Source organism: Clarias gariepinus, chromosome 21, assembly GCF_024256425.1.
Source record: "Clarias gariepinus isolate MV-2021 ecotype Netherlands chromosome 21, CGAR_prim_01v2, whole genome shotgun sequence".
NCBI lineage: Eukaryota > Metazoa > Chordata > Actinopteri > Siluriformes > Clariidae > Clarias > Clarias gariepinus.
In genome coordinates, this window is record NC_071120.1 from 23,218,730 (window position 1) to 23,243,454 (window position 24,725).

The 24,725-nt window shown below is 39.6% G+C and overlaps 2 protein-coding genes across 5 annotated transcripts in view; both read right to left on the bottom strand.

Moving 5' to 3' along the window:
- cacna1ba (calcium channel, voltage-dependent, N type, alpha 1B subunit, a) overlaps positions 1 to 2,275 on the bottom strand; it is a 156,151-nt gene extending 153,876 nt beyond the window's left edge. For all 3 annotated transcript variants that reach the window (XM_053481035.1, XM_053481036.1, XM_053481034.1), the window contains exon 1: positions 1,322 to 2,275. In XM_053481035.1, coding sequence (XP_053337010.1) covers positions 1,322 to 1,581 — 260 coding nt within the window. In that variant the 5' untranslated portion in view covers positions 1,582 to 2,275. The remainder of the gene's footprint in view (positions 1 to 1,321) is intronic.
- Positions 2,276 to 5,907: 3,632 nt separating this feature from the next.
- ehmt1a (euchromatic histone-lysine N-methyltransferase 1a) lies at positions 5,908 to 23,340 on the bottom strand. 2 transcript variants are annotated; one of them, XM_053481022.1, is made up of 24 exons: positions 23,237 to 23,340; positions 22,815 to 22,896; positions 21,007 to 21,407; positions 20,810 to 20,921; positions 20,602 to 20,714; positions 20,180 to 20,414; positions 18,581 to 18,726; positions 18,274 to 18,417; positions 16,061 to 16,278; positions 15,851 to 15,943; positions 14,715 to 14,797; positions 14,475 to 14,581; positions 14,258 to 14,380; positions 13,157 to 13,258; positions 12,869 to 12,973; positions 12,141 to 12,295; positions 11,840 to 12,007; positions 10,431 to 10,572; positions 10,266 to 10,343; positions 9,976 to 10,091; positions 9,735 to 9,821; positions 7,000 to 7,078; positions 6,632 to 6,807; positions 5,908 to 6,536 (listed from the first exon to the last, which is right to left on the bottom strand). In XM_053481022.1, exons 2-24 carry the CDS (start codon positions 22,834 to 22,836, stop codon positions 6,326 to 6,328), a joined length of 3,216 nt encoding a protein of 1,071 aa, XP_053336997.1. In that variant the 5' UTR covers positions 22,837 to 22,896; positions 23,237 to 23,340; the 3' UTR covers positions 5,908 to 6,325. The 2 variants fall into 2 exon arrangements, with proteins under 2 accessions (XP_053336997.1, XP_053336998.1); XM_053481023.1 differs by having other exon boundaries at positions 23,033 to 23,334.
- Between the last annotated feature and the right edge of the window lie 1,385 nt (positions 23,341 to 24,725).

Genomic DNA, 24,725 nt, shown 5'->3' on the forward strand with positions numbered 1-24,725 from the left:
TGTTTTATTTCTATTGTATTTCCATTGTAACTTCTCTCCTCTCAACCTATTTCTTAGAGATTTTGAGTCACTTAGGGTGTGGCCACCATTGAAGTAACCCTCACCACCTTAAATGCTCTGACATCTATCACTACTTGTGTTGGTTTAAATCATCTTTATGTGAACTACAGAACTGAGGAGAGATCAATACCGTAATGTCATCATACAATAATTCATGTTGCACCAAGAAACAATTAGATGTTCTGTTTGTCCTTTATCACTTCCTCATTGCGAACATCACTGCTTTTAAATCATTTCCCAGTAGAGTACGGAGTGAGGTTCGGGCAATAATGAAAGGCAATGACAATTTATTTATTTATTTCTTTGTAATCCTTACTAGTTTTAAGCACGCATAATAATCTTAGAAAGCAGTTTCCTCAAGGAATTGGAACTGTTTTTCGTTTTTACTCAAAGTGACTTAAAAGGAGGACAGCTTAGATGTGCTGGGATTTGAACTCACAACCTGCTGATCAGTAACCTAAACGCCTTACCCACTCACTCCTTTCTGATCAAAAAACACTCCGGAGAAAAATCCTTACAGCACAGTGGGCACACAGACTAGCCTTTGTGTGTATGTGTGTGTGTGTGTGTGTGTGTGTATCTGTAGAAGGTCTTTTAAACTCAAGAGGTCTTTAAGTCAACTTTAAGATGCTTAAAACTTGTATGTTGTTAGGTGAGGTGTTTCCAATAGCTCCTGAAGATGTCCTGCAGTCCTACCTTTGCCCACTGGGAAGTTCTCTAAACCTTTCAAACTTCGAGTTTGGTGTACCTGTAGGGTTTATTTAATAATTTATACTTGCAACTATGTTCTTGTAATAAAAAAAAAATAATAATGTTAAAACCTCAATCACTCATTCATCGTCTATGTCCTGTATACACGGTCGCGGTGGGTGGGACCTGGAGCCTTTCCCAGGAGACTTAAAGCCTGAGGTGGGGTACACCCTTTACAGACCACAGGCAATTTGGAAAGATTTTACAGAAAGCCTATCCCAGGGCACGAGGCGGGGTACACCCTGGGTACACCCTGTACCGGGTGCCAATCCATCTCACACTCATTCACACACCAGGAGCATCAATCAGCCTAATGTGCATGTGCATGTCTTTGGGAAGAAAGCCAGCAAGCATGGTGAGAACATGCATGGGAATCGAACCTTGTGTGTGTGTGTGTGTGTGTGTGTGGTGCAAGGCGACAGTGCTAACCACTAAATGTATTAAGTGAAAACATAAAGATACAGGTTTTTGTTATTTGTACCATGCGTGAAAGGACGTGCGTAAAGGATATGGCCACTCCGTGACTCTCTTGGCGTACTTCCGAATCACGTTATCCTCGCTGAAGATGAAGAGAGAGCGGTTGACGGTGAGGCAGTTCTGTTTGACAGGGATGGGGTTGTAGATGGCCATGGTGCGGGCTCGCTGAGCCATGGTCTGCTTATAGATCCTGTGGGCGCCCGGGGGGCCCTGCTGCCGGCTCGGCCCTCGGCCCGCACCCGACGGAGAGCCGCCTCCATACCGGACCGGCAGGTCGTCTTCGAAACGGGCCATTCTAGTAACGCGCAGGAACGAGACTCGGTATCAGACTGGGCATGCAGAAGGAGCATCACAACGCGCGGTGTAGTCCCAGGCACCAGGTTGCATCAGGATGAGTGAGGCACTGCTACAGCATCCGACAGAGCAGCCCATTCAGCAAGCATCACTCGGGAGACAGGACAGAAAAGGGACACAAGAAGGGGGGGAAAAAAAGACAAGAAAAAGGTGGCCTGGTGTGGGCTTTTAATCCGACATATCTTCTCTGGAATCCATTAAAAAAATAACCAGATGCGTCTGAAGTTTATCTTCTCATGTTGCACAATCCGGCATTCATTTCCCTTTACGCTTAAAACCTGGTCTCTCTCTCTCTCTCTCACACACACACACACACACACACACACACCTCTTCAATTGTGTTACTCTGTTGTACTGCAGCCGATCCCAGTCGCTGATGTCTTTCTTTCCTTGTTTTTATTTATTTATTTCTATTAAATAAGATCCCGGTTGGATTTGGGTGGAGAAGGTTCTTCAGGTTCTCCAGGTTCCGACTTCCATCAGAGATGCTCCAGTGATGCTGCATGCGCGCCGCACACACACACACAATAAATAAATAAATAAATAAATAAACTGATTTGTGTGGAGCAAGAAAAAAAAATTAGAATAATAAAAATAGCAATGTATCAAAAGTACACGAGAGCGACTCTTTGATCTCTGGCTGGAGGGAAGAAGAATAAAGGAGGTAAAAAAAAAAGAATCTGGAGCTGGTTGATGCAGCCGCTGCTGTTCCGCGAGCGCGTCAGTGGCCCCGCCTGCGTTACAGTCGCCATGGCAACGGGAGGGGAAAACACGGAAGTCGGAACAGAGTTCCCACTGGACAATTCTAGAGCCCTAGATAGACAGCGGAAGTCATTACCTCATCCCCGTGTTTAGTGCACTTATACAGGGAGTGAGAAGTCATTTGGGACTGGAGAGAGCAGGAGAAAACAAGTGATTGATAGAGGGAGGGATGAAGAGAGGAACTGGGCTTTATTAGCTATATGTTTTCTCAGGACAGGGTGTGTGTGTGTGTGTTGGATGGGGTGTAAATCAGAACTTCATTCATCCATCCAGCGCTCCAGACATAATCTGACAACTATCACACACACGCTCATTTATCTGAAAGACTTTATTCTATATATTGTTGTCATGAGAATAACACTGTTGGTGAGAATATTCTTTATTTCATAAAACACAACACCAGTTATAGCTTCCATTCATCCATCTAGGAACATCTGTAGTCCAACTAAGCACCGTTGAGGCCAACAGTGATTATCATTGTATTTACAACGCACAAATTTGGAGAAATTTGGGAACGCCAATTAGCCTAATCTGCATGTTGTTGTACTGTGGAAGGAAACCAGAGTACCCGGAGGAAACCCACCAAGCACAGGGAGAATATGCAATCTCCATGCACACCGACCACCGATTCGGTTGGGAATCGAACTCGGACCCTGGAGGTGCAAGGGGACAGTGATGACCACTAAGCCACTGTTGCCACCTCAGTTATACAATAAATTATGCAGCAACAAACTCTTTATACTGTACTGTGTAATAGAAATGGGGGAAAATAAATTCAGTGATGTATTGTGATATTTTGGTGTGGCAATGCATCTATTGCCGCATCACTTTAAAAAAAAAATTTTTTTATTTAAATGTGTTTGATCACGTTTGTTTAGAATTCTAATGAAATCTGAGGGAAAGAAATCAGGAAATTTATAAAATTGTGATATTTATAGAATCGCAATACAAATCGTATCAGCATCTAGGTATCATGATGTCATATTCGTCCCTGGGGAGTACTATCCCTACAAACTTATATCAGTATAAACTTAGGATGGTGAAAGCCCCTCATTATGAGTTAGACTGCAGAGGTTTCTAGATGGATGGAAGTAACACCTTTACGAATCCTTTTTGAAACTGGAGGGCAATATTTGATTTTTTTTTTTGCACTGCTATGTAAAAATTCTACGTTAAAGATTACTTCATGGGCGACGTGTTGGGTCGATGCGTAATGGTCATGTCTCACAGATCTTCCTTGGGTCTCTCCGTGTCCATGTGGGTTTCCTTCTGGTTCAACGGCCAACACACCTCCTTACAATTTCCAGTAGTAGAACTGGCTGTTTTAAACTGCTATTAAGTATAAGTGAGTGCATGAATAGTGTAATGGACTGGCACCCATCCATAAAGTATTAACTCCTTATACATAGTGTATCCAGAAAAGGTGGGTACTGACTATCAATGAATCTTTCAAATTTACCAAAAGATTTAGGGGCAAAGAGCAGAAACACTAAATTTTTATGCTGCAGACAATCATACAGTACAATTTCTCAAGTAAAACTGATTTTTAATAACTATATTTTTTTTAAATAAAAGCAATCACTAGTATCAGATTCCCAACTTTATATTCACACTGCATATTTTACATGTATGATATTATGTGCAATATCATACATGTTGCTTACAATAATTACCTGTATGACTCATTACCTTTCATTTAAACAAGCAGATTGTTTCCAAGGTTTTTTCACTTTAATATCAGATAAATAAATGTATGAGTGCCTGATGTTATGGCTATTGGACGTACAGTTGTAATTCTTCACCAAAACCACTTGCACATTACAGGAATTCAGCTGGGAGTTACTGCCACATCACCCGTACAATCCTGACCACACTCCCTTTTCACATGTTTGGGCCGTTAAAGGAGTTTTTGGGAGACCAGCATATCAGACGTAAAACAGGCAGTCTGATCAACGTTGCAGCGTACTGAGGAAGCATTCTACCTTGATGGTATCCAAACACTAGTGAAACACTGGGATAAGTGCATTAGTGTAGCACGGGATTAGTAGTCCCGGTTTCATTTTAAACACCCATCCTATATTAACATAAACAGAGACTTGTATAGCTGATGCTCCACACACATGGATTAATAATTGTGTAATATTTTGATATAGTGAAATTTACATGTATATAAGGAGACGGTTGTTAATTTTTTTAACAAATGAAATGTACATGTTAGTATTTAATAAATAAAAAGCCATCATGGACACATTTCTGTAAAGGGTATAACAGTTATTGAAAAAATAATTAATCTCAGAGATTGCCGGTAAACATGCGTCACGTCAGGTTCCATAATAACACGTCATTGATTATTTTCCTATGACAGCACATTCCTTGTGACAACAATGGTTTATTTCCACAAGCGTCTAAATATCCATTTGATCACGGTGCTTAGTCATCCCATTTCCGCGCCCCAAAAGGATCAATGCAACCAATGCAGGGAGGAAAACCTGCTACCTGAATTAAGATAACTGAGGTAATAAAAGGCTTGCTTATGTCCCAAATGTCTTGATAAATACTCGTCTGGTTTGCGCACACACACCTTCAGTACACAGCTGTGGAAACAATATGTTTAGTTTAAATTAATACTTTGAAATGTGTGTGATAATCCTAAACTTTATTTAGTTTCGATCAAAAAGCTGAAAACGTACTGATCAATTCTTTTTCGGTGCCATGAATTAGAAGTTTGAGTTTGGAAAAATAACATCTATGATAAACTTTTATGAGGTAATGTAAGCAACGTGTGGAAGACAACACTGAGTACTCATGAATAAAATCTGGAAGGGCTTTCAGAAAGGGTGTGCAGTAGGTCTGGTTTTGTTTTGTCCGTTGTTTTTTTGTGCACAGGATGTAATGCAGCTGGAGTCATTGCACTGGGCCAAGCGCTGACTGAAAGTGTCTGAACATCAGGTCTGGCTGTTTGGCTCATGGGAATATTAAGTCAGTTGCACAATTTCTTTTTTTGCAAACCTTATGTTTTTCGATAAGCTTAGGATTTAGTTTTGGCAATGCAAGCTTTCTCACAGATACGATTTCCGTGTATTACAACATCAGTCTGCAATACCGAAGTATCGAAGTTTTCACTAATGAATCCTTTTTAGTTTCTGCAATCCGTCTTGAAGACCTTACCTGCCCGGTTTGGCTCGAATCCTGGTCAGGTTTCCGAATGATCTCACCTATCGAGTGTCTGGCAGTCAACCAGCTGTTAATACACCGGACGCTTAAAAACGCATCCAGGAGAATAATCTGAAAACAAAGCGTGGTTATTCATATACAGCTGCTTCATTTCATCAATCGGTGGTTCTCTCATCGCTATCCCAGCTGAATCGGAAACTAAATAAACACTACAACGTTAAAGACAAAGTCTAATGAAGATTCAAGGATGAGCTCTGTTTCAGGGAGATGGAATTTCAGCTCCGGTTGAACAAAATGATAAAAATGAATAAAGACAGCACATCAAGCATGTAATAGAAAATATCTACAAAAGGGCTTTAATCTGCCTGATTATCATAATTGCAAACATCGTTAGGTAATAAAATTGGGATGAATGAACAGATCAATCATTTAAAAAAAATCTGTTGTTTAGGAGTCTTAAACCCATTTAAAAATTGAGGCAATCAGCTGAACATCTGTTCAAGCTGTTTAAAAACACGATAAAATCTATATTGCATGTTCGTACATATTTCAAAATCCTTCCATCATGATAATAAAATAAAATGATAATAAAATAAAAACAAATCACTGAAGTCATTAAATCTGGCTTAAAACGAGCCTTTCGCTTCATTTTTTAAAAGTCCTCTTAATAGGTTTAAATAAGAAAAAAAAAACAATCAGGAAGTGTCCCATTACGAGTTCATCTCTGCAGTGTCCTCAGAGAGGCAGGTCAGGGTTGGCTTGCTGCGTGTCCAGTGTTGGCTGAGTGAATGTGCCGAGTGCCGGCTACCTGAAAGGAGCTTCGGACAGTGGGCGTTTGGGCCAAGCTGTCCGCGTGGCCGCTTCCCAAACTGACCCCCGAGTACCTGCAATTAGCAGAACCGCACCGACAGCTGAAGTACTTCCTCTTAATCTCCCAGTACTGATCTCCGTAATCAAACCTTGGGTGAAGAGGAACGAGAACATCAGAATGTGTGTGTGAACAGACAAATGCAATGATGTAAATGCATTATAAAAGATGTAAATAAAGTTGTACCCTAGCTCATCTCCAGCACGTATGGGTTTGCAAGAGAAAAAAGCGATACGTGGGAAACGCAGGTCTTGGTGTTTGGTGAAGACTCGCACCGGGAACAGATTGGGCTCACACAGGTGGTTGATAAACCTACTGACGTTACCGTAGAACTGGGCATCGATGCAGTAGACCTCGCCAACCTGTGAGGATAAATAAATATACATATATATGTTTTTAAAACACAAACACGCACAAAATCATTTATTCCATCCGAAAGGGAGGAAACAACACAATCAAGAGAGAATCTACAGTGCACCCTGCTGGACAGATGCGGCTCAAAGCTCCTGTGTCTGCTTTTGGACACGGTTTGATGTCAATAGTACAACTCTGACCTTATTGTCCAGGTTGAACATGTACGAGTCGTTGTCTCTGACATTCGCTTCCCCATCTGAAATGATCTCGCCGGCGAACCTACACACACACACACACACACACACACACAGTGTCGCCGCAAGGGAAAAAAAGGATTTGGTCCAAACAGCAGGAAATTAATCATGAATGAATAATTAATAAAAACCTATTATGGTTCCCTTTCTGCGCTCCATCTCATATTCAATTAAAAGCTCCTTTCTGGAAAGGGGAACGACTTTAAAGAAATAGTCCAGAATTTTAAATTGAATCTCCATTAACAGCCATGTATTGTGTAGCGCATGTGTGATGAACACTGACAAATAGGATACGTTTCACATCTTAAAAACCTGTTTACTCAAAACTCTCTTAAAGATGGGAGCGCACTCTTTCACCGGGTGTTCTGGTCAGCGTTGACTTTTTTTTTTATTAGGCAATTTGTGTTGCATTGGCTTTTCTGTGGCTTTGGACTAAACAGACATGCCTTTGCTCCGCAAACGTGCCTCGGGTGAACATGATCCTGTCCCCAGTTTTCTGTTATATAATTGATAACCAATGTTAATGTTATAGCTGTTCGGTGTAATTACGTTTGAATCAAAGCCAAAATGTAATCAGTTTATCTGGTGGTAAAAAAAAACCAAACACTTATGTACATTGCTAAAGGCATTCACTCGCATGCTTTCACATGCATATGAACTTGAGTATCATCCAATTCTTAATCCATAGGATTTAATATGATGTTGGCCGAAGCTTTGCAGCTATAACAACTTCAACTCTTTTGTGAAGGCTTTCCACAAGATTGGGAAGTGTGTTTACGGAAATTTTTAACCGCTCCTCCAGAAGCCCATTTGTGAGGTCAGACACTGATGTTGGATGAGAAGGTCTGGCTCACAGTTTCCGCTCGAATTCATCTCAGAGGTGTTGAGGTCATGACTCTGAGCAGACCAGTCAATTTCTTCCACACCAAACTCGCTCATCCATGTCTTTATGGACCTTGCTTTGTGCACTGGTGCGTGGTCATGTTGGAAAGGGAAGGAGCCGTCCTCAAACTGTTCCAACAAAGTTAAGTCCAAAACGTCTTGGTTTGCTGAAGCATTAAGAGTTGCTTTTACTGGAACTAACAGGCTGAGCCCAACGCCTAAAGAACAACCACACAGCAGTTCCAACATGACTGCACACCAGCGCACAAAAGCAAAAATCCTGACCTCAACCTAAGCATTTCACTGCATATCGTACTGTGTATGACTGTGTATGTGACAAATAAAATTTGAATTTGAATTTAAAATTTGAATTTTGAACCTGATAGAACACCTCTGGGACGAATTAGAGCGGAGACCTTCTCGCCCAACATCAGTGTCTGACCTTACAAATGTGCTTCTGGAAAAACGGTCAAAAAATTCCCATGAACACACTCCTAAACCTCGTGGAAAGCCTTCTCAGGAGAGTTGTAGCTGTCATCGCTGCATAGAGGGTGGGGCCAGCATTATAATAACCCTACGGACTAAGAACTGGATGTTACTCAAGTTCATATGCATGTAAAGGCAAACGAGCGAATACTTTTGGCAATATAGTATCCGAACAAAAGTCCATACCCATCCTAGATTTAACTACTTGACTGTAGACATTCAGTTAAGTTAAGCCTTGTGTTCCTGAACAACATTCAAGTAAAATCTATAACATCTTTAAACTATTTCCAGACATTTGACAACATTTATGATTTTATAATTGATTCCGAAATCTAAAATCAGGTCATCTGTTGGTTACTATAATGATTTTATCAATCCTACAAACATTCAAACACTTGTTTATGAGACACTGTGCTAATGATATTATCAGATCCACATACAGGCAGCCCCAAAGAAAAAAATAAATAAAATATCGCCACCACCTAGTGGTAGAACAACAACAAAGAGGATGGCGTATTGGCTGTTTAAAGGTTCTTAGCTTCTTGAAAGAGTTGTATAAAATCTTTTTGACAGAGAAACAGTGTTTTAGTGTTCGACACCAGGTTCCCACAAGGACAAGTAAAGAATCCCTAAGGGTACAAATTATTGTCATCATGCATTAATAACCTTTTTAACTTTTAAGCAAGTGCATTAACCAGACTGACAAAAGAAAAAAACTCAGAACAGTTCTGTTAAGAGTTTCTTTCATCCTAAAACTTTTATTTCTAGGTTTATATTATTAGTTTGTTTTTGTTACATATTTTCAATGACTGTTTTTCCTGATCGGGTCTGTGGTGGATCTGAAACTAAGGCTGGATATACACCTCAAATGGGATCTCAGGGCACCATGCGTATGCACACACACATTCACAACAAGCGGGAATTCAGCGTAGCCGATCGACCTTCCGGGTTATTTTTGTGAGGTGGGAGGAAACCAACACACCGACATGTGAAACATCACACAAACAGTAACCCGAGCTCAGAAACAAACAAGAACTGTGAGATGTGCAACAATGCTTCATTCTGCACCACCGTGCAACTGTGCCACCCACTATATATTTCTTTCTTTCTTCTTTTTATTAACATTACTGAAATTCAATAACCCTCCCATTAAATTTCTTTTACACCCTCAAGTTTTAAGTAAACAGGTTTGTGATTTTTTTTCTTTCTTTTTTTTTTAAATAACACACATGCTACAGAAGAAGTGATTTCTATGATTATAGACTTTTTTTTAAATTGCTTTTTAATGAATGTGAGCACTTTAAAAGCCTTACTCGCAAATGAAGGCTCCATCAGGAATATCCTGCAGAGCTCTCACGCCCCAGCCCGTATTAGTGGTGCGAAAGACTTGCAGTCGGACCCTGATGACACAACAGAAAGAATTATTGCCAGTAATGAGCATATAATGAAAAACGGTTCAAATATATACACACAGGACATTCACACAGACATGCTACATAACAAACAGTGGAATAACAGACGTATTATTATTATTATAACTATTATAATTATTACCGCAGTCGGTTTTGCACCACTCTGTTCCGGCACGTTCTCCAGCAAGCGCAGGCATGATTGCATTCGAACAGGAAGGGCGGGTCTTCCCTACAGAACTCCTGCAGCAGACGTCCCTCCTGTTACACGGCACAGACGACGACAACAACAACAGGTAAAATAACAACTTTAACCTCACAATTTCTGTCATCGTGCAGAGGAATAGAGCGACGGAAGACTGACTGATTCTGTCATATCGTTATCATCTCGAATAATCACGCAATGACAAAACAGGAAAAAAGGAATCATCTTACCCTGTCGTACCAGCAGCGGATACTCAGCTGGCCGCAGATGCAGCTGCTGGACGAGCAGTCGTCTTTACACGTGCAGTGCTACAACCCCAAGAGAATAGAAATAGGTAACGAGTACAGTACAGGTTACGCTACATTAATGTATACCTGTGCATCTGATTCTCTCACCTGCAGGTGTGTGATGTTTTCGTCGATGTTCACCTGAGAGGTGAAACAGTTCTCGGGGACGTATTTGAAGTTCGGACAGGGCTCCTTGTCCACTCCGTTCACACAGGAAATGGGGACGTTTTCATAACCCCGGGATAAATCTCTGTGCAATACCATAATAAACAAAAAAAAAAAATCTCATCACTATGGCATTTCAAGAAGCACCAACTCTTTAAATGCGAAATCTGAGGCGCATTCATGTCAAACCAGGATTTTTTTTTTCATGCAGAATACAGTTATGAAAATAAAATTTTTCTTTATTTCTCTATATAATCTTACACTACACTAATACACTTAACCCAGTGTATCACTAAGTGCTTTGATGCCATCAAGGTAGAAAGTTTTCTCAGTCTGCCAGAGAAATGATCAGCCTGCCTGCTTCATGTCTGAAATGTTGGCCTCCCAGGAACTCCTATAAGGGCCCATGTGGAAATGGCTTGAAGCGAGGTCAGGACTGTACTGGGGGATGTGGCAATAGCTCCCATCTGAGTTCCTGTAATGTGCAAGTGGTGTTGGTGAATGATTGTGCGTACAGTTCTCACAGACAAATGCGTCTCTTCCACAAGTTAGTAGCAAGTTATCCAGTTGTTTCAAGCGATTTCAAGCGTTCCACTCGCTAAATGTTTAGGAGAACGACTGCCGTGATCGTCAATGGACGTTTGGTCGTCTTTAAAACTTTTGCACCATTCAGATGTTTTGCTAAGAGTCTCATCACTGTACTGTGCTTGAGGTCTTCTCTTAATGTCAGTAAGTTTTTTTATGCCTTCATTCAACAGAAATTTTATCACAAGTCCGGGTTTGACTTGAACATGCATTGCATCACAAATGGGCCAAAATATCATGACCTTATATTATTAATATTATTATTATTATTATTAATATCGATGACGTTGTTACCATATTAAACTATTTTTGTATAATAGACATGAGCTACTTCCGTAAATCGAATCTTCGTAATTCGGGGACTACCAGTACTTTCATTTGTAGTTCTTAAATCACCCCTCCTCTAAATTCCTCTCTCAGTTTCTGCTTTATTCCCATTTTCCAGCCTTTACATATTTTTCTTTCTATTTTACCCCTTTCCCTTGTCATTTTTTTTCTACCTTGTCCCATACTGCTTCTTTCTTTCCTTCCTGTCGTTCATGATCCCCTTCTTTTGCTTCCTTTCTTACTTTTTCTTCTAAAATCATACTCTTATGCCAGTACTTGTTTAAGAAAAAAATTAATAAAACAACAATTTACAATGTGTGTAACACTGTTCTTTATCTTTTATCCTTTTATCATTTCTGCTCATTAAAAGAACAGAATTTCAGCAGATGCAAACCTGTAGAATTTAAAACCGGACCGATTAATGAAGATGCTCTAGCTACCTGCAGAGAAGTTGCTCTCCATGCCTGTCCCTGCCTCTGCGGGCGTCGGTGAGTTTCTTGCTGGTGTTAAGAATGTTCCACACCTTGGAGTTGACGATACAGCAGTCCAAAGGAGTTTCTCCGTCCTTGTTCTTCAGGTTCACGTCCGCTCCTCGGGACAGGAACAGCCTGTGTACGGGAGCAGTTTGTGACGACTTGCAAATCATGGCAATATCTACAGGTCTGCATTCATGTTGAAAAGAAACAACTGACACACATGCAGGCCTAGACTGTATGTCTCCATCTGATTAGGACGACTTACATCACACAATCCATCTGGTTCTGCCTGACAGCGATGTGCAGGGGCGTATCCCCGTGTATGTTCACAGTATGCAGGTCCGATCTGTTCTCCAGCAGCAGCTGGGCGATGTCGGTGCAGCCGGCAAACGCTGCCCAGTGTAGACAGATATTCTCCTCCTAAAAATAATTATATCACACAAAAAAACATAAGATCTTTTAATGTTGTTTTTTAGTCTGTAAGAGTTTATAAAATTTTTTTATAAAATTTGAGATCTCAAAAGAGTGGACCTAATTTCAGAACCATAAAAATATAAAATCAACAAACAAAACTAGCCAGTCTAAATGTATGAACGAATTGCAAGAAGAACTAACGATTTTTTTAAGGTTGGGTTTTTTATGATATAAGGTAGTTTTCCATTTTAATTTCAAAGTAGCATATCTTCTCTTCCTGCGGGCCGATTGCGATGAAACAAAGTTAATGTTACCTCAAGCTCAGCCAAATACACCTGTAAAAACCCTATTAAAACTTGTTCAGTAGTTTTTACAGTATGTGATGCGTGCACAAACAAACAGAGAAAGTATTATTCATCTTATAACTCGGCAATTATTTTAGATATAGATATAGATAAATAAATAAGTTTAAAATAGTAAATATTATAATTTACATAATAATTCAGGAATAAGAGCCTTTAATAATTAACAAAACTGCATCTTTTAAGCTCAACACTGTTCCTCAGATGCACCACCCACCTTGTCTCTTATATGGATATCGGCTCCGCGAGCGATCAACAGCTTCGCCTGCTCTGTGTGCAGGTTTTCAGTTGCCCAGGTGATGGGGGTCCAGTCTCCATCATCCTGACAGCGATCGATTTACATATAATAACACACAATCTGTTACACACTGTTGGCTAAAGTGTCACATCAAAAAGCTAATTTCAGTCCCTCTCTCAAGGGCTCATACTGTAGATCTAAATACTAAGAGTAACTAATATATAAAATGTTCGATAAAATGTCTTTAGTGTACAGATCAATGCGTACCTTACAGTTAACATCTACAGAGGCAGTGGACAGGAGATGCTGCAGAATCCCAACGTGGCCTCCTCGGGTTACCATATGGAGACATGTAGAGCCTCTCACGTCCTGGGAGAAGACAAACATACAGTGGAAACAGCACCTAACAATTTTGCTGATAGTTTAAAGAATAAATCATAATTATTTTGTCAACCTGTGAAACTAGGATCTGTTTATTTCACTCAGGTTTCTTTTTCATAATGTGTAAAAAAAAAAAAATTAAAAAAAATATATATACAGCCCTGCCCCTTATCCTCATTGCATCCTCAAACAGCATGCCTCTGTTTTAAAACAGATAGTTTTGAAATCTCCATTATTGTAAAGTAAAAATAAATCCTGACAGATAAGTATCTCTTAGTGTTTGTTCAAGCATGCGCTGTGTATGTGTGTGTTTGTTCGTGCCCTCGCTGTGTACACACACTAACGGAAACACTGCTTTATCTAGAAACTTAACAAGGAATCTCTCTAATGATCATCAAGCGCGCACACACCAACGGAATCACTGCTGTAAGGTATAAATAAATCAAATTAACTTGCACTTTACCTTTGAAAAGAATTGCGATAGAGCAGTGTTTCCATTAGTATATATGTGTGTGTGTGTGTGTGTGTGTGTGTGTGTGTGTGTGTACAGTACACACGTTATAGTAAATAGTACGACTTTCTCAATCTCTCTCCCACTCTCTATCTTTCACACACACACACACACACACACACACACAATTTACAAACAAACATAAAAAAGATGCTTTACGTGCACACACATGGTCACATGTGTGGTCACACAAGTGCATGCGTGCACACACATGGTCACGCGTGCACACACATGGTCACACAAGTGCATGCGTGCTACATGATACGTGATAATCATTGATACTCGTATATCAAGACTTGCTCATTATTCAAGTAAAAATGTATTAAAAATTTTTTGTTTGCAGAACACTTACAAACCGGGTTTTTCGCAATCCGAGGTTCAACTGCATTTATTTATTTATTTTACTACATTATTTTAGTTTTAAATGCATTATTATTAATCCACACAAAAGCATCTAATCATTTTCCTTCCCTCACCTTGTTTGATGTGGAGGCCCCGGCTTTTAGTAGGTACTCCACTGTCTCCATATGGTTGTTCTCACAGGCGTCCATCAGAGGAGTGCGCTGCTGATCATCACATGTGTCCAGGTTTGCTCCTGCCTTAAGGATCACACACAGCTTTTAGAAGTGCACTTAAAGCCAACTTAAAAGACTGCATTTAAAACGCAGAATGATATTAGTAGCTTTGCTATACCTGAACCAGGATGTGGCAGATCTCTTTGTGGCCCTCAGCAGCAGCTGCGTGAAGCGGGGTGCGTCTCCTCTCGCTCTCCATCTGCAAGTTAGGATCCGTTCCTTCCACTGATCGCCACAAAGATGATTTATGGTTATATCACTGCTTATCATGATCAATAGGATTGCTATGTAAAGGTGTAACTATATTTCATGTCTGAATCTATGCTATATGTATGTGGTTATACACACAGCCCCTTACCCAGCATGTGCATGACTTGCTGAAGGTCTCCTCTCTCAGATGCGGAGAAAAGCTGCTTTGGGGGAAGCTTCGTTCTTATATATCTTGGAAAAAAAGCAGAAAAAGTGCATGTAAGTAGTTCATCAAATAATTTAACTCAGCTGTTACGTGAAGGTGAGGTTACTTAAAGGTCAAACAGATCATGTAATACAAATGACTATTTCAATAAACGGAACATGAAAAGAAAAGTAGCGCCTACAAATTTAGATTATATATTTAGATACGTTTCCCACTTTCGCAACGGGCAAAACATGGTAACGGTGCTATAAAGTGCCTCATCTAGGTGATAAAGTGAATTTTCAGATAGGATCATTTAATTATAATAATAATAATAATGTTTAATTTTTATAGCGCCTTTCAAAAACCCAAGGTCACTTTTACAAAAGAATACAAACAATGACAATTAACAAGCAAGATACATAAAAAAAAAACAGAGGGGACAATCAGACAAGCAAGTGTTGACAACAAGGAACCATTGATAATGACATCATGAGGTCTAGCAACTTTATGAGAGGAGAGGAAGAAAGGAGAACAAATTATTTAGATGTGGTGAATAGATGAGTTTTAAGTTGAGATTTAAAGATCTGACCACCAAGATTATTTAACACTATTTTTTATAATACTTATGCTTTTTATCTCTTAATTCAATTTTATTTTTAGCAGATAAAAATAAACACATTTGCTAAATACAATTTCATGCCCTTTTATGTCCGGTATGTTCGGAAAATTTTTTAAATTCAAATCTTTCAATGGTCTTAACTGTCATTCAAATGAAACCTGGTCAATTCAGATTTCACATGAAAAGATATAAATCTGAAAAAAGTGTATTATACTAAAATGCTAAATTATTAAGATATCGCAACATGAATTTGACATGGTTACAAACACTACAGATTTATTGGGGAGAAAAATCTTTAATTTTGCTTTCATTTTAGCAACATTTCTTCTTCAGAAGAAGGAGCTTCTTTGCCAAACGTTTTTGCATTATATGTATAACATGAAAAAATTAAATCAGCACCAGTACACCAATATGTTTTGCCTAATAGTAACCCAGGATAATAAAATCATAATAAGCTCTAATATTTACAAAAACTTACTTTCCATCCTCCAGTGCTTCCAGAACAGTCTCCAGCATCTCCACGTCAGGTTCCACAGGTGCATTAGCAGGGGTGGAGTCTGCTCCTGGCTTTCTAAAAATATATAATTAAATCAATACTTCAATAATAAAAGACAACATCCTGACACATTACCTCATAATCTAAATACAATCAAAAGTCTAAATACAGATTCTGCATCAATGAGCTTACTCTGCCGAAGTGGAGTCTCCTTTGTCTCCAGGTAAAGCAGCAGCAGTGATGGCCGGCGCAGAAGTCATAGGAGTGATTTTAGGAATGGTGACATCTTTAGCCTGGCTAGCCTCCTCGCCGCAGTGAGGACAGAAGAGTTGACCGTGGATCGTCGACGCACAGCTCCGGTGGAACCGATGAGAGATGTGCCCGTCCGGCTGGCATTCCATAAACGTTCCCTGATAAAGAGACAAACTTTTAATCGTCTTCTTTAACTTTTGTGTAATCACTCTATTGATTATTTTTTTGTTTACTGGCAAAGACATAATGTACTATGCACATGCACACACTGCACTTAAGTTAAGTTTTATCTTTTACATTGTGTTACAAATCTAAAAGTAGATCAGCTTCAAAAATATTTGTTCTGCAATACATAAGTGCCGAGTCAGGTCTCGCTATTTTAATCCCCATATTACTGACAAATGCACAGGCAGTAAAAGTACAAACATATTCAGATCAATGATGATGACTAGTCATATCGGATGGAATGGTGCTGGATAATATGCTATATAAGACCCAGAGGACTCACTCTCTTCACTGTTGCAAGTTGTTTAAATTCAACGAGACTACATCACTATACACTTAAATAAAGAGGGACCCAAAGATTTTCACAAACTACAAACTTTTTATATTATTGTTTCAGTGGTTGTAGTTATCGTCAGAACAGATGATAAGCTTCCAGTGTACATTACAACAACATATTCTTATGGGTAGTCCCTAAATATGTGTATTATATTAGGGCTGTAATCCATTTTACACTTGTCAGCCAATTTATTAGGTACTTCAGTTTAAATCAAAATGAGAAATGCAAGTATTTAATCAAGCTATCACAAGGCAGCAATGGAGTGCATTTAGGCAAAATGACTCTGACTTCAAACGTGGTTGTTGGTACCAGACTGGCTGGTCTCTCTGAGTATTTTTTGAAACAGCTGATTGACTGGGATTTTCACACACAACCGTCTCTACGGTTTACAGAGAATAGTCTAAAAAGAGATCAGAGGAGAACAGCCAGACTGGATCAAACTGATATAAAAGCAACAGTTACTCAAATAACCTGAAAGTAACAGTTCAGGTTTATGTATTTTATGGACCAACATCACTAAGAAATGTTTCCATCACCTTGCTAAATCTATCCCATTGAGAATTAGGGAAAAGGAGGATCCAAACCAGTACTATATGAAGTGACTAGTGAGTGTACAGCCAATTCTAAAGCCTATATTTGAGCAATACTCTTAGGCAAAAGGGTTCCTCTGTATCTTTGGATAAAAAATATATATATATATTTTAGCTTTTCTGAATTACCCTTTAATTTGCTAAGTACTTTCACTTAAATTGCTGTCCTGAGATTTATCCTTAGTTTCATAGTTTATTTTTACCTCTGTCAAGGCTGCTGCTTTTAAGGGGAGAGAAAATTAAAGGATAATGCCTCTGATTTTAGGACCTAAACAGACAGGTAAGAAGTACCTAAAAAGACTAGACAGTATTACAATATAATAGTCACACCTAAAGTTTTAATCCAATTATTCCGACTACTATCTGTTTCCTTCTAATATAGCCCTCTTAAAACATGCCTTAAACTAAAAACTCCCATTTGAAGGTGGATTGCCAGAGGGACAAATAGCTAGGAGCCCTGAATCACCCCTTTCTACTTTTAACTGGATTGCAGCTCAATTTAAAGAGAAGGGTAAAACATGAAGCAAATCACGACCTGGGCCTTCTGAAAGACTTTTTTGATCTGTTTAAAGGTCAATTTTAAACAAAGTAGTTAACAAAGTAGTAACAATTTATTAATAGCTAAACGCTATATTTTAGAGTTTTGTGTTGACCATCTGACAGGTCTGGCATAGTCTGTCCTAGAGAGCCACAGTCCTGCAGATTTCAGCTCCAACCCTGAAAAAATAAAAATTTACCTGCCTGTAGCCTTGGTAATCCTAAAGACTTAGATTAGCGTGTTCAGGTGTGTTTGATTAGGGTTGGAGCTGAACCCTGCACAATTGTGGCTCTCTTGGACAGAACTTGCATACCCTTGCCCTAGTTGTACCTAACCACCTGTTAGCTCTCCTTCTCTTCTGCTCCGTGCTTCGGTGACTGTATGTGCGGAAATTCGTAACTCAAAAGTCAGGGACTACCTGTAAACCATTCCCACTGATGATAATCTCTCAGACTGTACTCACGGCTCTGCAGAAGACGCCACAGCCTGGGCAGCTCTGGTGTTTAACCATACCGGCCCGGTGATCTTCACACAGCACCATCAGCGGGATCCGCAGAGACGGGCGCATCATTTCCTGCTTCTGGATCGGTCTTCGACATAAACTCAGCTACATGCGCGTTTAAAAAGGATGTGTCAAAATCCATAAGAGACAAGAAGCCAAAATGAAAATGAAAGTAAACACGAGAATTCTAAACCAGGTAAAGAAAGTGAGAGGGGAATGTGACAGATGCAGAAAAAGTCAAGAGTTGTAAGACAAATATGAATGATACCTTCCCATCAACACCCTCTACAGCCATGCACTTTCCCTCCGCCAGCGTCACTACATCCTGGTTCCTGGGCGTTTCCATGCGGCAGCTGCACAGCGGCGGCTCCAGCGTCTCATCCGACTCAATATTTTCCTTATCCTCGGGCAAACCTGCAAAACAGCAGCCACTTCTCAGTTCTTCTGTAAGCGACAGGTGCAACAGCTGATAAACATCTGAGTGGGTTTTGCTGAAGGGTTACAGGAAAAGGTATCTGTTTATTGGCGCCCAAAATAAATCTTGAGGTTAAAGAAAGCTTTTTTTAATCACTGCGCTCGCTCCCTACGTAGTATAGACCCTTATACAGAGAGATAACACCTTGAACCTAGTTTAAGATTCAACCATATTAAAACAATATTGAAGCGTTCTCTAAATCTGAAGAAGTTTGCATAAATTATAAAAATTTTTAGTTTTTAGTCCACAATTTCTCACTCTATAGCCCTATTCGCACAGGATTAGTATTATTTGGAGACCTCGAGTGATTTAGAAATTGAAAATAGGGCTTTATTTGTATGAAATGTAATACTAATTGTAATAGGTAATACAAATACACAGCTGTACGCTTGGTTTATCTGTAACATATTAACCTTGAATTATGATATGAACCTCCTCGCTTAATTGTGTACTATTTTGTATTGGCTATTATTTGGATAGCTGTATAAGATAATCAGCAGATTTTTATTACATCCTGCTATATACACATCATCCATCGCTTTCTAATAATTATAATTCTTTTGAATGTGTAAAGCTGTTTTGCAACAATGTCAATTGTTAAAAGCGCTATACAAACTAAATTGAATTGAATTAAATTAATCATTTATTTTGCTTTCGCTCTTCTGATGGTTTTCAGCTTATGCACATTGTATTGTTGTATGGGTATATAGCAATATGACCCAGCACCCAAAATACTTTCAAAGCACTCCAACGCAGCCTTCATTCTTTAAAAAAGGCGCTCAGAAAACAAAAACCTTGAAAAATTGATATACGGCTCCATCAAATTCTGGCCGACACAGGACATGCCGATCGCACAGAACTAATAATATTATCACAGGACCTCAGCGTTCGGCGAAATATGGTAGGTAATTTGCAGAGGAATTTTTACTTCACAAATTATAGACAAGGCCAATTCGCACAGGATTAGGATGAATAAGAAAATAAATAAAAAAATTGCAGGCTTCGCTTATCCCATGTGAATGCGCCACACTAAATGCAAATGTGTGTTTGTGTTTAGGGGTGGGTAATTTCTAAATCATACAAGGTCCTTAGGTAATACTAATCTCATGCAAATAGGACATATCACAGGACCTCTGTGTTTTCAGCGAAATATGGTAGGTCATTTGCGGGGGATAATTTTACCTTACAAATTATAAACAGGCTGATTAACACGGAATTAAGGTCACAGACAAGCTCCGCGATTATTACAAATTACACGGGGTTCCCTGTGTTTAGTTAAATCAAGTGTAAGCTGACAAAACACCCAACTGTGCAAGACAGTGGTCCTCGAGGATTAGGGTGAGAACCCCCGTCATATAAGTTAATTCGGCAGACTTTGACTGTACCGAGTACCTGTGTGTATAGCCGTCAGGACGCTCTCCTGTGCCAGCGTGTGTAGAGGCAGCTCGGTATATTCTTCTTCAACGTTTTGAGGAGAGCGTACAGTTTCGCTTTTGCTCTGCACATCAGTCGCACCTCCTTCAGCAACTCTTCCATTCAGCTTCTCGTAACTATCGACGTTTGTTCTGGGTTTAAAAGCCTCCTCTAAGGGCAGCTGTAAGCCTTTGACTCCATGCGACACCGTTTTCTACAATACAAACCGAATTATTTAAAATATTGAATGTTCAGGTTAATTATATATTATTATATTAAATGATCCTATGATTTTTACACCACCGTGGACAAAAGAAATTAACCACAAATGGCTTCCTATTCACTTTTTACAGTATGCACGGTGTATAATCTAAATAATAAGATGATCAAAAAGCAATCACTTTGCTGTTTGAGGTAGGTAAAGTGAGGTTCAGCTGAGGTGACACTTTTGTTTTCTTCTTCGGAACAAAGCTATACAAGCCCATCTTTCTCTTTTTCTTTTTCTTCTTCGTCACTGCACATACACAAAGAAAAAACAAAAAGACATGCAAAGCTCCGGGTAGCACAGATTGAACTAGAAATCTGTAAAAGAAGGAGAGTAATACTAACCTGCTTGCGTTTTTGCTGAGCCTTTCGGTCTCTGTGGAAGCTTTAACTGAGTAGACGGCTCAATCTTTAACTCTGACTCCTTCACTGAATCTCCTTTTTTTGCACTTAGGATCTTTACATGTAAACATCACTTTAGTTAATAAAAAGTTTTGCCTTTTATGGTAGGAAAAAAAAGTCATGCATATTGTGTATCCAACCTTGAGCGCATCTACAGCAGGACCAGGACTGGCCATTGTCTTCCACGCCAAACGTGACTGCACAAGCGTAGACCCTTTATTTAACTCCTCAGAGCCTTTTGATCTCGTTTTGTCCGTGTCCGATCTCCAAGAAGTTGACGTCCTGGATGAGTTCTGAGGAGACTTAACAGTATGACTCTGTGCAACATCAGGACCTGAAATCTGAGTCTCCTGAGATACATACGTTGCTGGGGCTGATACTTTAGTGTCAGAGGATGTGGTTTTTGTTGCAGTCTGTGCAGAAAGCAAATGAAGGCCTGCTTCTTTGACTTTCTGTTTTGACTCTGAATCTGAGCCTCCGCCCTTGTGCTTAAGTTTAGTTTTTTTCCCTTGCTTTGATGCTTCACCAGGTTTGTCCACACCTGGAAAATTATAAATGGTAAAAGACATTTATTCAGCCATTATCATTTAGCCATTTATTACATTCCTAGAGATCTATGCTAATATTAGGTGTATTAATTTTATAAGTTATCATCAGTGATATCACCAATTTAGGCAGTTATTTTTGGCACCGTTTTTTTTATCCCTTTAGCTGTAACTGCCTCAGTATCTAAACAACATTGCAATACTTTAAACATAATGCAGCATAACCAAAAAGTATAGTTAATGACCGTGACATCAGTTGAATCAGCCATAATATTATGACCACCTTCTCAATATTGACTAGGTTCCCCCTTTTTATCACCAAAACAGTGATGCATTGCATGTTCTGACACCTTTCTTCAGAAACCAGCATTAACTTTTTCCATTAGAGCCACATTAGCTCTTCTAATGGATCAGACTACAGGTACTCCCCGACTTACAAACAATTTCTGTTCTGGGAGCATGTTTGTAAGTCTAATTTGTTCTTAAGTCAGACAAAGTGAGTCTTATACGCCTTTGACACGAAATGTAAAGCATACCAATGCGCTTGACTAAATACCTGCCCGCTTTCCCCACACATAGAGGGTTAAGGGCCTTGCTTAAGGGTCCAACAGCAGCAACCTGGCATAGCTGGGGCTGGAACCAATGACCTTGCAATCAGAAAGTCACAGCAGTAACACACTGAGCCACCCTAATGTAAATATAAAAAATGTAGCTACTGTGATAGACAGCACGGTGGCTAAGTGGTTAGCATTGTCGCCTTGCACCTCCCAGGGTCTGGGTTCGATTTCCGGCCAGATTAGGTTCCCGCCTCTGTGTGCTGGAGTTTGTGTGTTCTCCCCATGCTTGGTGGGTTTCGTCCTGGTACTCCGGTTTCCTCCCACAGTCCAAAGAGATGTAGATAAGGCTAACTGCCGTTCCCAAATTGCTCGTAGTGTGTAAATAAGCATGTGAGAGAGAGGGTGTGTGTGCCCTACAATGGATTGGAACCCTGTCCAGGGTGGACATCAGTGTCCTGGGATAAGCTCCAGGCCCCTGAGACTGTGTACACAGTATAAAGCTGCATAAAAGATTAATGAGCGAGAGAAGGGACAAATTGTGATGACTAGGCATTTGGGTCAGAACAATTCCAAAACTGCAGCTCGTGTAGGATGTTCCTGGTCTGCAGTGGTCAGGACATACCAAAAGTTATTCAAGGAAGAAAAGCTGTTTATGAACTGGCGACAGGTCTTACTGATGCACGAGGAGTGATGGCAATATAGTGTGGATAAAATTGATGAAATGGTTATTTCTGGTTGTGATAGAAAGATGTTAGGACATACAGTGCATCAGTGTTTTGGTGGGACTTACTCAATATTAGGTGGTTTGTCATAATGTTATGATTTATGGTCATTAACTGAACTTACCAAGTCTTTTGGGTTTAGCCATGGCTCTTAGATGAGATGTTGCCAAAGTTTTCCAGTTTTGCACAGAGGAAGCAGACTGGAGCTGCAATCATCCATTCATAAAGTTAACCAATGTCCTATAATAAAATAACTAATACACAAGGTCATATTTCATCCTGACATCCCAGAAAAACAGACTATTTCACCCATTTGAAACAAAAAAAAAAACCAAAACCCACCTAACTGTACGCCTGAAGAATAAATCCGTTTCCTGTAAGCCCACCTCGCGACCCCCCAGTCAGGTTGAGCTATGCTAAGCTAACGCTCGCGAAAACATCCTTCACCAAAACGCTACGCTCTGACTGACTGACACGAGATGTTTTAAAGCGTAAAACGAGTCCGGGGTGTTTTATATTAACTTCGAATATCCGACCAGGTCCTACCTTGTTAAAATCAAATACGCTTCATGGCGATAAGGAGGATAAAAACAAAGAAAGTTTAGAGGCAACGCTTGCCTCACTTCCTCTGCCTGGAGACTGGGAGCTCGCGCACTGCAATGATTGGCGCGAGCGGCTCCTGCTGGCTGCTTCCTCCATCACCTCAGAGTGTGCACAGCTTCTCTTTTCACTTTCACTTCAGTTATATGTCCACACTATGATTAATATAATCATAAAAATAATTGTGTTGATATATATGTGCCTGATTATAAACCCAAAACTGTGGTAACTATATGGTTTCCACCTTATTCCTGAACAATAATAGGGTGTAATTCTCCAAAAATGTCATGGCTTAGTGGTTAGCACTGTCACTCGCACCTCCAGGGTCTGGGTTCGATTCCTGCCTTGGGGTCTGCGTGCATAGAGTTTGCATGTTTTCTCCTGTGCTTGGTGGATTTCCTCAGGGTGCTCTGATTTCCTTCCACCGTCCAAAGACAAGCAAATTATGATAAATGTTATTTCCAAATTGTGTGTGTGTGTGTGTGTGTGTGTGTGTGTATGCCCTGTCAAGGATTGGTATCCCTGGGATAGGCTCTAGGCCAATGGGAAGATAAAGCGGTATAGGTGATGAGTCATGTAAAGAGCTAATTATTTCCTGAAAACTTTATATTTTATTTGAAACTGTGACAGCTTAAAATGAAACAGGAACAATTAGATAGGTAGGTAAATAGAAAAGCAAAAGTGCCTGTTGTTGACGGGAAATGATGTTGTAGAAATTGTAAAAATAAGCTGATCAGCTTTAATGTAATTAGTGATATTATTACTTCAGGTTGAAGCCCACTTACATGTCTGCCTGTCTTTCTGTATGGGAGAACTCTCTGCCTAGAGTAACTTATTAATACAAAGAAATAACATGTTGTAAGGTCATGTTAAGATCTGCTTGTGCTTTTTTGTCGTCAGCCTGTTCGGTAATCCGAGAGTGAATTACAGATGAGAAATTGAAAAAGGAGATCCGATAAAGATTAAGTTTCTTCTTAAAACGACTCCAGCGATTTAACATTTACTAACATTTATTATGAAGCGCTTATATAGCGCTGTTATTTCAGCAGTAAAAATATCAACTAATAGCAACAGGTATTTAATATCTATTGGTGCAGGTGTGTGTTTACATTAAGCAAGTGGCGCATTACTCACTTATTTTTAAGTAGATTATTAAATCCAGCAAAAAACTGTTTAAAACATCGCTTTTCCTCAACATTTTGATTTCACTTATGGTGCAGGTTAAACTTCAGGCTGATATCTAAGCACTGCAAAAGTTTCAAAGGTTTTAAGTGCAAATAGTAATATTTTGCAAAGAAAAGCATTAAATTAACAACTGACTGCATCTATGCATATTGCGATAATATGTAATACTACTCTCAGTATTACAGCAGACCCTAAAACTAAAAGATGAGAAATATTTTTTGGGTCGTTTTGCTTTCTTATTTATTTGTAT

What these genes read in the sequence shown, in the direction of transcription:
- ehmt1a (XM_053481022.1), bottom strand. Translation starts at nt 22,836, where the DNA reads ATGGCTAAACCCAAAAGACTTG. An exon ending in CTCAGCAAAAACGCAAGCAG is followed by an intron (nt 20,715 to 20,809) that starts GTTAGTATTACT and finishes GTGTATGTGCAG; the next exon opens with TGACGAAGAAGAAAAAGAAA. An exon ending in GGGCCTCCACATCAAACAAG is followed by an intron (nt 13,259 to 14,257) that starts GTGAGGGAAGGA and finishes GTCTTCTCCCAG; the next exon opens with GACGTGAGAGGCTCTACATG.